At 33.5% G+C, this 13,967-nt stretch overlaps 1 protein-coding gene across 1 annotated transcript in view; it reads right to left on the bottom strand.

Annotated features, from left to right (window-relative positions):
* The window catches only part of LRRIQ1 (leucine rich repeats and IQ motif containing 1), a 103,983-nt gene that overhangs the window by 48,854 nt on the left and 41,162 nt on the right, over positions 1–13,967 (bottom strand). The window contains 6 exon segments of the mRNA XM_017804571.1: positions 737–822; positions 1,163–1,258; positions 1,859–1,983; positions 2,694–2,867; positions 5,547–5,566; positions 9,044–9,063. Coding sequence (XP_017660060.1) covers positions 737–822; positions 1,163–1,258; positions 1,859–1,983; positions 2,694–2,867; positions 5,547–5,566; positions 9,044–9,063 — 521 coding nt within the window.

Raw genomic sequence — 13,967 nt, 5'->3', positions numbered from 1 at the left:
ACAGTTTTGCAAAGTTATGCAAAAGAGGAAAATTAACTGTAGCTTGTGATATAAAATATATGTAAATAAGGGTACATTTTCCAAAGACCTTTAATGTTAGGTCCTATTGTCAACCAGGCTCTTACGTATTTAAATGTTTCTTATACTAGCAATATCTGACTAGTATTTTTATTAATATATTCCAGTAACATTTATATTAGCATATCATACTAACAATTAATGATTCCAAGAAAGGTTCATTGACATAAGAAGTATCAGAGAAGAACCAGAAGACACTTACAGAGAAGCTAGATAAGCTTTATCTATTTCCACATTGAATATTTAAGAGATATGACTTTATTTCATATGTGTCAAACTGTCATTTTCATAAATAGTTCTTGCACAAGTCAATAATTTTAACCTAAGATTTCCCCAAGAGGAAAATATAAGAAGCGTAAAATGCAGAAATATAAACTTCACATCTAGAAAAAGAGATACATAAACAGGAAGAAACAAAATTTCTGTTTCGCATAGCCATCAAATATTCAACTTCAAAATCCAGCAGAATCTTTTTTAAAATCTGAGTATTTTGTCATTGTAACAAATTGATTTAAATTGTTTTTAGTGAATAACACTCCAGCTTTATTCAAATTAATGTTTAATGTTGTACAAGCAAACTTTTAAAAGAGACACTACTTTGAGATTTAAGAATGGGAAAATTACATCAATATAACCATTATTTTAACTCTTGACTTACCTAAATTTTTATTACTATATTTTTTAGGCTTCATTTTATGGGCCCTCTTCAGCATTAGCTGTGCAGTAGAAATATCCTTAAAACCCCTAGGGAAAGAAAATAACTTACTAAATATTTCACATGTATTATGTTACACCAGCTGCATATTATCGTATAATACACTTTTCAAAAAGAATATCAGTGTGTAGTACTTATGCATGGTATGAAACTTTCTGAATTACAGAGATAGCTGCAATTCTTAACATTACATTATTGCAACTTATTAAGATGGTTTCCCAGGCACTTGTAAAAGTAATTACGATAATTTTTACTTTGGTAGAAAACAGATATTCTTGAAAGGAGGAACTTAGAAAAAGCAAGCACCAGCAGCCAAGTATACTATACCTATTCCAGAAATCACTAGGTAAGCAAAATAGCTTAACATACCATTCTTCTGAAATTTTCTCTTCTTTTTCAGACATAAATAAAAATTTCTTTTTTTCCTTCCAATCAGAAAGCTGTGACATTATTCCCGTCCCTGACCTGGAAACAAAGTATAAGACCAGTACTGAAAAGTAGGTAAATGGGCAAGGGTCTCGGGTGACTATTTTGCAGTCTTTGTTATTCTGCAACTTGTTTGTGCCTTTTAAAGGCACTTTTGAAGCTTGGAAACGATAAAAAAAAAATCTCTTTTAATATTCCATGGAGGTTTTATCTTGGAGAGTAATAAAAGTCTGCCATCAATTTGAAATGTTTATATTTCAATTACTTGAGGCATATTTCAGCCCTTTCACAGAACACAGCTGTACAAGAAATCTCTTTTAATCTTTATCTAGTCTTCAAAATCTCTATTTCAATGTATATCTTGTCATATATATGAAAAAATAGAAGTTTTATGATTTCTAGTCAAACCTAGATAAATAAAATGAAACATATATATTCTTATATTCTTAATCCTTAGTCAATGAAAAATAACTGAATTTAATATATTTGGTTTTAGCAAGTAAATACATTTTAACACCAGTAATATCACATTAACCAAAAGTAGCACAAGCATCAGAAAATAGCCTCTTTTTCTCCTTTTAACTTTTGTCAAACCCAAATGAACTAAATATAATTTAAAAAATACATTATTTAACTTACCTGCTATGAAAATGGATATTTTCTGTTGAGTATGAATGTGGTCTGTTAGCACACTGCCAAACTTCTTGCGGTGACAATGGCAAACTATTTGAATGTTCATTGGAATCTGAAGGCCTAGAAAACTTCTAAGACAAAGAAAAGGATGCAGCTGACGGTCCCTGTAAGCTTGAGTTTAAAATGTGCAGGAAAACCTGCACTGGAGTTTGCAGAGGCTATTACTATAACTGAAATGATTCTTAATGGTGATATGCCCATTACAGACCTTACTTTCAACTAACTAGGACAAAAAGGTGACTTTAGTTACACTTAACGTCCCAAATATAATGAATTATACATTTATAAGACCCCTTTGTCTTAATTGTAGTAAATAAAACACCAGTAATACTGTGCTTGTAACAAGAATAGAAAACTCTACCAAAACAAAAAGCTAAAACTTCAAAGTTTATCAAATAACTAGCAGACATTACAGTTCGATGACCTTTAGCTGTTCTGAAAACATTCAGCTGTTGTCATATAATGCAGATCGTAGTACTTTTAAAGTAGTTTGTCAACTAGCAATTTTTAATCCATTGCCAAATGTGCAGATGAAGTACATCATCTTTTTTTCTGCTACTGTGAAGTAAAGTGTTGAAATAAATCCAAAATAAAGAAAAACTACGCAAATGAAAGAAAATCTAAAAGAAAAATTGCATCTGGAGATGAGGAGGAAGTCTGAGACTTCTAAAAGTAATTGTGTTTTTCAAGTCACTAGATTGTCGTATTAATCACCCTAGAATAGCATATCCTTAAGGAATGAATAAAGACTGAAGACTAAGATGTTTCTGTGACATGTTACCTTTGGCCAGTGCAGCTGGTTTGAGAGCAGGAGTGTTTTTGAAGGGAAACGGGTGGAATCTAGAGTTAGCCATTCCTTCTCTAACGCAGCCTGCATGAATGAGCAAAGTCATACAGTGCACTGATAAAATCAGTTTACTTTTGATAACTCTTGTAAAGTCTCTTTTAAAGTGTCCTACAGACTGTGTTTTCAAATGGTATATCAGAACTGCTACCTGCAGAGCAATCATACTCAAAACACCTTTGGAGATGCTGTATTGTACTGTTTTATTTTAAACAAATCAGATCAACAGTATTTGTGGGTTGTAGGGGTTTTTTTTGTGGGTTTGATTTTGTTCTGTAAATAAGATGCATCCCCTGCTTCTCAAATTCCTGTAATTTTATTCCAACATTGTTAATAGACCCAAGTTATTACAAAAGACTGCCAAACTTTTAAAAAATACAGACCTAAGGTACTTAAAGGCATAAAGACCACGAACAGCTTTGTATGCTGTTTTTGCCTAATTGAGTATTTTATGTCCAGATGTAGGTGCCTGATTCTGTCAAACTTGCTTTCATTGAGTCGAACTGAAATAGGAAAGTTTTCATCAAAATTTGGGGTTATAAAAGTGAATCCTACATGTATTTATTTCTTCAATTAAGCACTTTTATTTTTGATGTAATGGAATAATTTGGAAACCAAAGTAATGGTTGGAATGAAGAGAGGTGACAGAATTAATTGCCAACTGGTGTCTCTAGTACCTAAGGCAGAATTCAGTTTTCTTTCATAAAAACAAAATTTAGACTTTGGTTCAAACTCAACCTGTATATGACTTATTTTTCTTATAAGTCATTGAGGTTTTTTACCACATGTTCTTTCAATATATTCTGATAAGTGAGAGAAGTAAATCACTCCCACACGATAAGTAAATACTGCTGAAGAATTTGGCTTGACTTACAGGGCTCAGTCATTCAGGTTCTTATTTCAGCAGCAAAGAGGCTGGGGTTCATTCTTTAGAAAATGTCTAATTTATAAAACTGGACTACTTTTCTCCCATTCATAAAATATTTCAAATTGTACTGATTTCTGACCCTGAGAAATTATTCCAAGTTTGGATACCTTACTGTGTAGTTTGTGTAAACAGGACTTTGTACAGCCTTAGATTGGCGAACAAGGTCTTCCAAGCCCTTTGAACTTCTGAGAGACAAAAGGATCATATTCCAGCTATTTTGAAAGGTTACTTCAGGTACTGGTCATATAATTTGGTGGCTTGAAGATCACTCTGCTTCCAATCTGACCATGCTTTTAAAAATAATAAATTTTTATTTTATTTTCATGTCTTAAAAGGGATCTTTGATTCCCTGCTTCAGGAGTTCCCTATTACTTGATTACAGTATATTTTGGGTTTCATTCTATTATTTAATAAATCTGGATAAATTCTATGCCCTCATTATTAAAGATAATGTCTCTTTACCATTTTTCCCCTCCTTACCATTTCAATTAATGATAAATATACAACATTATCCTTTTCACTACACCTCCTCTCTTGAGTGGTCGTATATGTTAGGAAATCTATATAAATAAACTGTAAAGGCATGCAACAAATAAAATGCATCACATTCTTTAACTATAACAATTACCTACAACTCACTAACTTAGCTCTTCTCAGTGATTACTCTTATGCTGATAACCACTGAATGGTTGATTCAAACAATTTTCACTTAAAAAAACCTATTCCAGAAGCAGACTGTAGCAAATCAAATCCCAAAGATAATCATTTAAATATGGGCAGAATGGTCAAAATGAATAGCTATGAAAAAGGGAGAAAATCTGACCAAAAACTTTCAGTGAAAATAGATATTATTCCTCCCTGTCCTCTTTAAATTTACTTTTCAATTGCACTATGCAAATTAGATTTTTAGATTTTCAGATGAGAGTTTTTCTCTTCTTTTCCAAGTCTGGGTATACAATCCAGCCAGAGGTGAACTCCATATTTGCAAAAGATGTGTTTTCAACTTTGCTGATATATAAAGATATATAAAAAGCAAAGTTCAGAAGAATTGTTTTCCCCCTCTATTTCCAAAAGCATCCATACAGCTGAGAGAGATGTAGATTTCCACTTCTTGTACAATTTAAATGTCAATCAACTTCACTGATGTGTACAACAATGTGTCCATTAATTACCTGAGTATCTAAATGTCTTACATTATCAGTGAAATATGATCTGAGCTCTAATGTCAGATTTCAGGCCAAGCCTGCATCCTAGCTATTTGAATTTTTACCTCTCTCATGACATAGTTTGTGATAGAAATTAAAAAAAAAATAAAAGAAACATGAGAGATAACACTCAAGGGTGCAGTCAATTTTTGGTACAAGAATCCCTTAACAGTACATTGATTGAATCGTTTTGTTTTATAGTTGTACCATAGCCAAATTAAAGTTCTTTACGTTTAATATTGACGTTGAAACTTTTCTCACAAGTATTTTCCTAGCCCAGCATTTGCCATTTATGAATTTAATATTAATTGTGTTATTTCTTTTGCAGCCTATAAAATGTATTTCAGTGTTCTAAGTGTTGAAAACAATATCAATGAAAATATTAAAGCATGATTCAAAGGTATAAATATGCAAGACAAAAAAAAAGATAACTGATTTATCAGTAAGCACATCTCCTACAACTGCGTAGCATATTACAAAAATATACCATATTGATGTTTGCTTTGTCCAACAAAAATAAAGACATAATTGATTGTCAAATATGTGCTCTTCTACTATGTTTTCCCCAGAGATTTTCACAGCATTAAGCTCAAGAAACTTCTATCCATATCTTTTCCATAAACATTCATAAATTATAACCAAGGAAAAGTTTATGACAGATTTACCAACACCTAAGGCTAAAAACAAGATCCATTTCTACTGATATTTTCCACTAAGAGAAAAAGACAACAATCTGAGAGGAATTACAAAGTAAATAAAATCATAGTATTTGATTGTATGGTTTACATAAACAGCTACAGACATACTACATTAATATTTCTTTCTAAAGCCAAGTGAAGGAGTTGATTTCATAAATACTGAGGAGTATAATGTAGCTTTACACATGTGTAAATCACATACATAATTGATTTAACACACTTAAGTTCATCTGAAGATATCTTTTATACTTCTATATCCTCCATACTTTATTTCCAGTGTTTGCCTCAAAAAGACTATATTACTTCAAGTTTCACAACCACATAAAACATACACGGACCTTTCTACTTTTTGCTACACCTCACAGAAATAAATTCATTTTAACTTCCTGTTTAAAACTAATTTTTAAATTTTTAAACACAATTATCCCTGATACCATTCTTCAACAAGAAGGAGATGTGAATTCAGGTTTGGTGTTTTCTTTCTGAATTTTAGTAATAAAACTTTCATATTATTAGCTGTTTCCATTTATCCATTAGGATCAGGCACTTTTTATTCTGATTCACAATGCATTTATCCTTTGAGAGACTACTCTTACAGGGTTTTTTTTCCCCCTTTGATTTTGCAGCTCATTAATAAACTCTGGAGACTTAGGGATTCTTTTTCATGGCATATAGCCTTTTTCATTTTGTTATTCCTTCATTTTTCAAATATTTGTTCTATTGTTTCCTCTGTAAAATGTAATGACTATTTATGTCAAATATTAAACTTCTGTGCTCTCAGAAACAGAATTCAATCCTACAACACCAAAGTCACTGAGAATGGTTCTTTTAACTTTAATTGGGTCTTAATATTGAAAAGTAGAGTTTTAGTGCCATTGTTATTTATACAACCTAATCCTAGTCATCTTTTATATGCTCTGGATTACAATCTGGAGCTAAAGAATCTTTTATAATGACTACACATGTAATTTGGGCTGTTCTGAGTTATATTTATACCATGAACAAAAAACAGTTCACAGGACACAGTGTCAAATCTACGCTCAGCTTTGAAGTGCTTCTATAAGTAATTGTCCAAACTGTGAATAATGCCATCACATATTGCCTTTCATCTCTTTGAGATCAAGGAGGATCGATCACAAGAGTGTAATAGAAACCAAACCAATCCTCAAAACTGAACTAGAGTTTGAAGCAGAGGATGCAAGAAGGCACGAACAATACAGGCTGAAAAGTAAGGCCAGCATTTGACATCTCCCAACTCTGATCTGGTCAGACCAAATATCTATCTACATCAGTACTCTGCTTCCAGAAGAGTTCAGTAGCAGAGGCTTATGGAAAGAATAAAAGAAGCTGGACATGTTGAGGATAATCCTTCCTTTAGTATATTCTTTCAGATCCTGGAAACTGGTCTTTCTGCTAAAATCTAGGGACATATTCCTCATCTAAAAACAGTAATCTATTTTCTAGTGACAAATATAACTATTTAGTCCGTGTGTTTGCCAGGTCACCTCTACGTCAATCCAGAAAAAACGCAAATCATGTACAATGCTCAGGAGATATAACTGCTGAAGTAGTGCAGATTAATTTCAAAACACCAACATGTTGAATGCCATGGGAGCTGAAGCTACCTCATGTTTCCAAACATGGTCTATCTCAGAATCACCACCTAGCAAAACTCTGAAACTATCTTTGAAAATTAGGGAAAACTAACTCTTTATACCTCTTTCCTTTCTTCCTTCATTTCCTCATTGACTCATTCACTGTTTTCAAGACAGTAATGGTTTAGCCAGAAAAAAAAAAAAAAGGTTATATTTATGTAGTGCTTTTATTTATATGGTATTTTAAGATAAAACCAGGAAAATTACCCAACAGAATATAAACAAGCAGAAGAAAATTAACATCCAAAATACTCTGTGAACTCAGAGTTATTACTGGCTCCTGATCACTACAGCAGAACAGGAAGAATGGCAGAGGGGAAAAAAGGATCTTCTATTCAAAGCAGTATTTCTACATTACAATTTCACAGAAATAATATGTGGAATTCTTCACTTTTAAAAAAAGATTCACCCTTCAGTTCATCTGCCTGGTTTTGTCTAATGCGTTTTTCTGGACTTCTGCTGCCCTATGTGAGGCAGGCCATTAGCGTCATTCTCAGGAAGAATAGCCCTTTTTCAACCAGATTTTACAATGTATCTGCCCTCTCCACAATCAAATTGATTTTTAATAAAAATACTATGCAATAAGAGTAAATAAATAAATGAATCATAATGAACCTTTCCACTAGCTTTCTCTATAGAATACAAATTTGAATAAAGTTCTTCGAGGTGGTGATGTCCTTGATTTCTTCTTTCCTAGTTTTTAGTGAGCATATTTGAATAGTGCACTTAAAATCTTGCTTGCTTCAAGACTAAAAAAGTTAAAAGAAAAAGACAAGTGAAAGGCAGAACCTTCAACAGCCTTCTATGACTATTTCAAATAAGGTGAAAAAATTCCTCTTGGGCAATATATGCCACATGAAGAACTACTTTTCCTGGTGTTAGACATTCTGTAGGTTAAATAATTGCTTAGACTGGGAGAGGGAGTGGTCAGGCAGAAGGATCATATACTGAAGGTTACCCCCGTGGATACTCACAGCCAGCCTACTGAACTGCCTTTCATCTGGCAGAAAGCTGTAACTTTCTCTCTTGGTTCCTGGCAAACATATTTCATTCTGTGTGATATCTCATTCAAATATCATACTAGTCCAGGACAACATCTTTCATTTCTTTTTAAACTGAACTTCATTTCTGCCAAGGCCTAAGTATTTGCTAGGAATTTCTTCTCTAAAATCCTACATAAGTTTTGACAAATTTCTTAAGAAATCACAGATTTTTAGCTTTTATAGCTGAAACAGAAGGACCAGATCACTTATCTAAGCTCTTTTGTGTATTGTTGATAGATTGTGATTGAAAACTTCCTTTGAAATTAAAGATCAGAATATATTTGTGTATTTAGCCTTTTCTTTCATCCAGTCCTTTTAGAAATCAGAATACTCTATGGACTAGTTTTTCTGTGAAACACAAGTTCAAGTGTAAAGCTTAGTTCAATGTTAGGAAGTTAAGCATCAAATCAGACCCAGACTTTTTAAAAAACTTCCAAAGCTAAGAAAATATGAGATATAAACATCCTTAACTCTATCACCTATTAGTTGCATTATTATTCCACGTCCAATACTACAAAAATTCAGTCTAAATTCTGCCATTTTAAATCTATATGTAAATATTTTATACAATTTTATAAAAAAAATTAAATCTTTTTTATTAGACTGTGTAGTGGATATACATTTTACAGAAAATATACCTCTGAACTGCAAGCAGTAGGAAAAACAGTCCTTTACTCTGAGTTTCTCTTTCACTCTTTTTCACATATTTTATGTGTTGAAGATAAATAGGTTAGCACCCTAATAAAGGTTATTTTAACCTTTGGCAATGCTTCTCTTTCTGCCCTGCCTTTATATAAGACAATATATATACATTAGAAAAGAAAGCTGGGTACAGCTGCATTCTTATGACTGCTAAAACCAAACAAAGTTTAAAGCCAAAAAAAGTAGTCAGTATCATACGAATTCCAGAGAAACATTGCAGTGATTAATTGACCCCAAGAGACGTTATAGACTTACAAAAAGCTGGTTAATTATTAAAGTACATTCTTGTAGGAAAATTAGAGGACAAGTATAGTTGTGTAGTTGTCCATTTATAAGAAGGATATATTGATGATTACTGGAAAAAATCCCAACATTCTGTTAATAAAAACACTCAAGAAAATTTTATTGGGGAATGTCTTATCCAAATGTCATTTTTCCTAACTTTTTATTAAGCTTAGAAAACTAGCTGTTCTCTCAAATTCTAATGACTATATGTATTTATATTTAATATATGGATCTACGTGATTTCTTAAAATAAATATGAATAAAATTATGGAAAGAATTTGTTTTGGAAAAGTAAATGAACAATGAAAATTTCAAGGATCATAAAAGGTTTTGTTCAAACAAAAGGCTGAATGTTTACATACATAACTCTCCAAAAGTCTGAATCTTTTTGTAGTTCATGTCAGTCATTCATGATCTACATGACCCAAACTTTTCCAAAAATGCATTTTTATCTTAAGCCTGACAGTGTTCAAAGGAAGTTCTGTGTCCTTGTTTTGAATATAGGAATAAAAAAATAGAGATGTGTAAATGGTAACCTCAACCACAAAGGTTAGACATAGTTCAAGTAAGCATCAGAAACTTATGCTTCAAAATCTTTTGAGATATATGTGCCCAACCACCTAAATAAACATCAAGCTCCTGGAACCTTCAGGCCACCCCTCAGAATAGGTCTAAGACTCCAGATATGGTCTTTCCCCATTAAAATTACAAGAATCTTCAGGACTTCCCCTCTCTGACTCTGCCACATGACACAAATTTTAGCTGCCATGTCCCTGTAAGCCTTTTTCCAGATTTTTTTACTTCTGTGAAAACAAACAAAAAAAACTTTCACGGGGAAATGAATTAAAAACTTAGAAAAACAAACAGCCAAGGAACCACTCATCCCTACCCCTTAAATTGTATTCAAAAAATATACAATTTCAAAGGAACAAAACCCAAAATGTTCTATCAAGTTTTGGTAATGAATACTAAAAACACAATAGAAAAGAAAGCTGTACTTCAGCTTGCAGTTTTGTCAAAAGAAGGGAAATCAAGGAGAAGCACATGGTAATAAAAAATAGACTAGTCTCAAGTTTATAGTCATTTAACCTTTAACATGTTTCAAAGTTCAGGTCACATGAGAGATTTTATTCAATTTCAAGACAACTTTTTCTTTTTGCTTAAAAGTCCCTATTTCAGAAACAAGAACAAAAAAGTATTTGGAAGACAAAGAGCAAAGAAAGACTAAGTTATAAGCATATATTTTTTTGAAACGTTAAAAAATCTCTAATTACATTACAGTATGCTTAATTCTAAAGAAGGTATGTCTCAATAATCTCTCAGCTTCACTTATATTGTCATCTTTATATGTCCCTAGCCCTGTCTCTTCTGTTTGAAATAAATTATGCAGAAATGAATCTGCAAGTTGAAATTTGTTGATTCATAACTGTAGTCTCAACAACTTCAGTCTTTTGGGACCTGCAGTGCTACTGTCTTGGAAATTCCAGAGCTTCAGGAGCTGATTCTTTGCAATGTTTTCCTGGTGTAAACTCAGATTTGTGAAATGATCGGCAACTACTCCTATTTCCATATAAAAAAATTAATAAGTATCTTTCATGCAAAAAAAATTACTAGACTGAGTACTAGGAGATGGTTTTAACAATATTTAGCATTTAGGATTCCTTAGCCCACTCTGTTCAAGGAAAAACTAGACATAAAGTTATATAGCTATCAGCTAAATTAAGAGTGTGTTATAGCACAGAAGATTTTTGGTTTTGGTTTTGTTTTTACTATTCTTTGTTTCCACTATCAAGAACTGAAGAATTGCATGGTGCATGGCAAAGAAAGTCCATTATGACCCTACATCCTTTGCTGTGGGACTGCTTCCTAGATAGGCAGCCCCTAGCCAACAGTATTGCCCACATATATTGGACTTTGGACTTGCTCTTGTTAAACATCATGAGGCTCTGGTCAGCCTGTTTATCTAGCCTGTGCAGGCTGCTCTAGAGAACATCCTGATCCTCCAGTCACTGCCCTCAATTTGCTACCATCTGCACAATTGCTGAGATTGCATTCTGTTCCAGGTTGGTAATTAAAATTTTAACTATTTTGGGCCCCCTACCATCCATGATGGGCTCTAATAATTACTGTCCACAAGTTGGACTTGGCACCAAAGAACACACTACTTGAGCCTGGCAGTGCAGTTAATCTGACAGGGACTTTTACTGTCTACTTGTTCAACTCACACCTCAAAAAATTTTGAGAATAAAGCTGTGGGAGACAGTCAATGGCCTTGCTAAGGGCAATGCAATATGCACTGCACTACCCTTATTCATACTGCCAGTTACCTTTTGACAGAAAACAATGAAGTTGACTAGTCCTTGGTAAACCCATGCTAGTTTTTCCCAGTCATCATCTTTCATAGGTTTAGAACTGGCTTCTGAATGTATTTGCTCCAAACTTTCCCAGGAAGTGAGATAATGTTGATTGGCATGTAGTTCCCTGGATCTTTCTTCTTGACTTTCCTGAAGATGGGTGTGATGTCTACCCTTTTCCAGTCACCAGTAACATCCGCCAGTTATGTTCTTTCAAAGATGATAGAGAGTGACCTCAAAATGACATCAGGCTGCTTGTTGAATCCCCCTGGATGCATCCTATTTCTTCCCTTGGACCTCTGTTCAGGGGAGGCAAGCTGTGCTCCAATTGGATAACAACTGCTATGTTCTAAACTAAGAGGATTTCAAACTCCAGGCAATGAGACAAGCATAGATTTAACAGCAGAGGAGAACAGAAGCTGACATGTCATGTTCTTCTACGGTTCCTCCTTTAAGTACTGCAATTTAACTCAATTACAATATTCACTGCATCAATGGCCTCTTCTCACAAAGCACAGACAAATCACTTAGGATAGCTCCTGAAATTTGTAAATATGGATTACTAAAGATCTCTTTTAATGGAAATCAATGTATGCGGACATGCTAATTACCAGACACTTAACTAGATACTTTAAACACAATCTATACCTATATTAAAACATCAATTTCAACATTACACAAAAATTAAAGAACTTAGGGGAGATAAATTCAGTGATTTGAGGTCCTCAGCTCAGCTTTCAAGAGATTCCAGATGCAGATGTACTTACTGAGAAGAACTGATGCCTGTATTATTGCTTCCACTTACAATGATGCATTTGGCTTAAAACAGTTTTCCTTTCGGGCAACTATAATGGGTCTAAAACTTCAAAGAAATAAAGCTTTTTGCACTTTGATACATTTTTCCATTGCTTGGCCTGTTTATTCAGTTCCGAGGCTTGACTTTGTATTTAGAGAAATAAGACTAGGAAGTATAATTAATGACATCACTACACTTTGATATGTCACAGAAGCTAAATGTAATTTAGAAAAATAATATACCACTGGCTACATATAGGTTCCAAATTATATCTGTAGTGGGCTTTCCTTTGGGAAGTATTTGTTTGAATCTGGCTATTGAACCAAGAACTGAGCAGAGACAAGCTGTGAAGACAGGTTCTGTTTAAAAATTAACAGAATTTCAGGTGGTATGAAGAATTCAGATCTCATGGTGGAAGGCCAGAAAGCAATCAAAGCACAAAGTACTGTGAGGCTGGAGTGTTAGTGACAGTCACAACTTCTAGTAGCTGTGTTTCTGTTTATTTTATCAGCTACTGACTGCAACAACATACTCTCAAGACCAGAATATCTATCAGATAACTAGAAAACAAGATTTCAGCATGTAAGATAAGCAGCACTACTGAAGGAGGTAGAAGGTTTATGAGTCTGCTGATGCCGCAGACTGAGAATAGCATGGAATTCACTAACACAGCAGCTGAAGAAACAGGAACATATCAAGAGATCATTTATAAACACTCATGGAAAAAAGATTGATCGTTCAATATATTACTTAGGACAGAGTTTTTTCCCTCCTTTTTAAAAGAATGGAACGTATCTAAGGAAATTTTCATCAGACACTTTTTTGCTTTTCTACAACATTGTAACTTTATATGCAATTTGATGGAAAAAGGATCATATTCTTTGCAGCATGCAATACAGAAAAACTGGATCCTGATCTGACATTTATAAGCAATTACAAGAGCTAGACATACATAAGAGTGTCAAGATACAAGAAATAAACATTATGAGGACCTTCTAATCCATATGCTACACTTATTTCCTGGCACTAGCAACAGCAATCACTGTCACGAGCTCACACCCTGAGACAAACCACATTCTGAAGGATTATCAGAAAAGACGACAGAACACATCGTATGGCTCTAGTTGGGATATGTGATAAGAATACTAAAGATGGGAGATGTGAGGAAATTGTTGTTCTAATTGCTGTTTACTTTTGAAGAGTTAGCACACAAGAGGTAGTTTTCATTCTTTCCACCCCTCAAAAAAAAAAAATGAGAAAAAAGGAAAAGAAAAACACTACCTAGATGTTGTGGAAAGCAAGTAAAAAATTAGAAATGACTATGTGTCTGAGTGTGGATATGCGAAAAATATGTGAAGGAAACTCCTGATGAATAATTTCAAAAGCTGTCAAGAAGACTGGAATTTTAAAAATCTACAGAGAGAACAACACTTGGTCTCAGGGCAACAGAGTTATTGCCTTTGATGAAAAAAGGAGTGATAGATTTCTTTTTAGCTTGGTTGCAACTTACAAAGTGACTTTCTTTTTTAAAAAGTATGACTAGAC

This window comes from Lepidothrix coronata, unplaced genomic scaffold (genome assembly GCF_001604755.1).
Source record: "Lepidothrix coronata isolate B3197 unplaced genomic scaffold, Lepidothrix_coronata-1.0 Scaffold9, whole genome shotgun sequence".
NCBI classification, from domain to species: Eukaryota; Metazoa; Chordata; class Aves; order Passeriformes; family Pipridae; genus Lepidothrix; species Lepidothrix coronata.
Note: the sequence above shows the minus strand (reverse complement) of the source record. Positions and strands in the feature narration are given on the sequence as shown.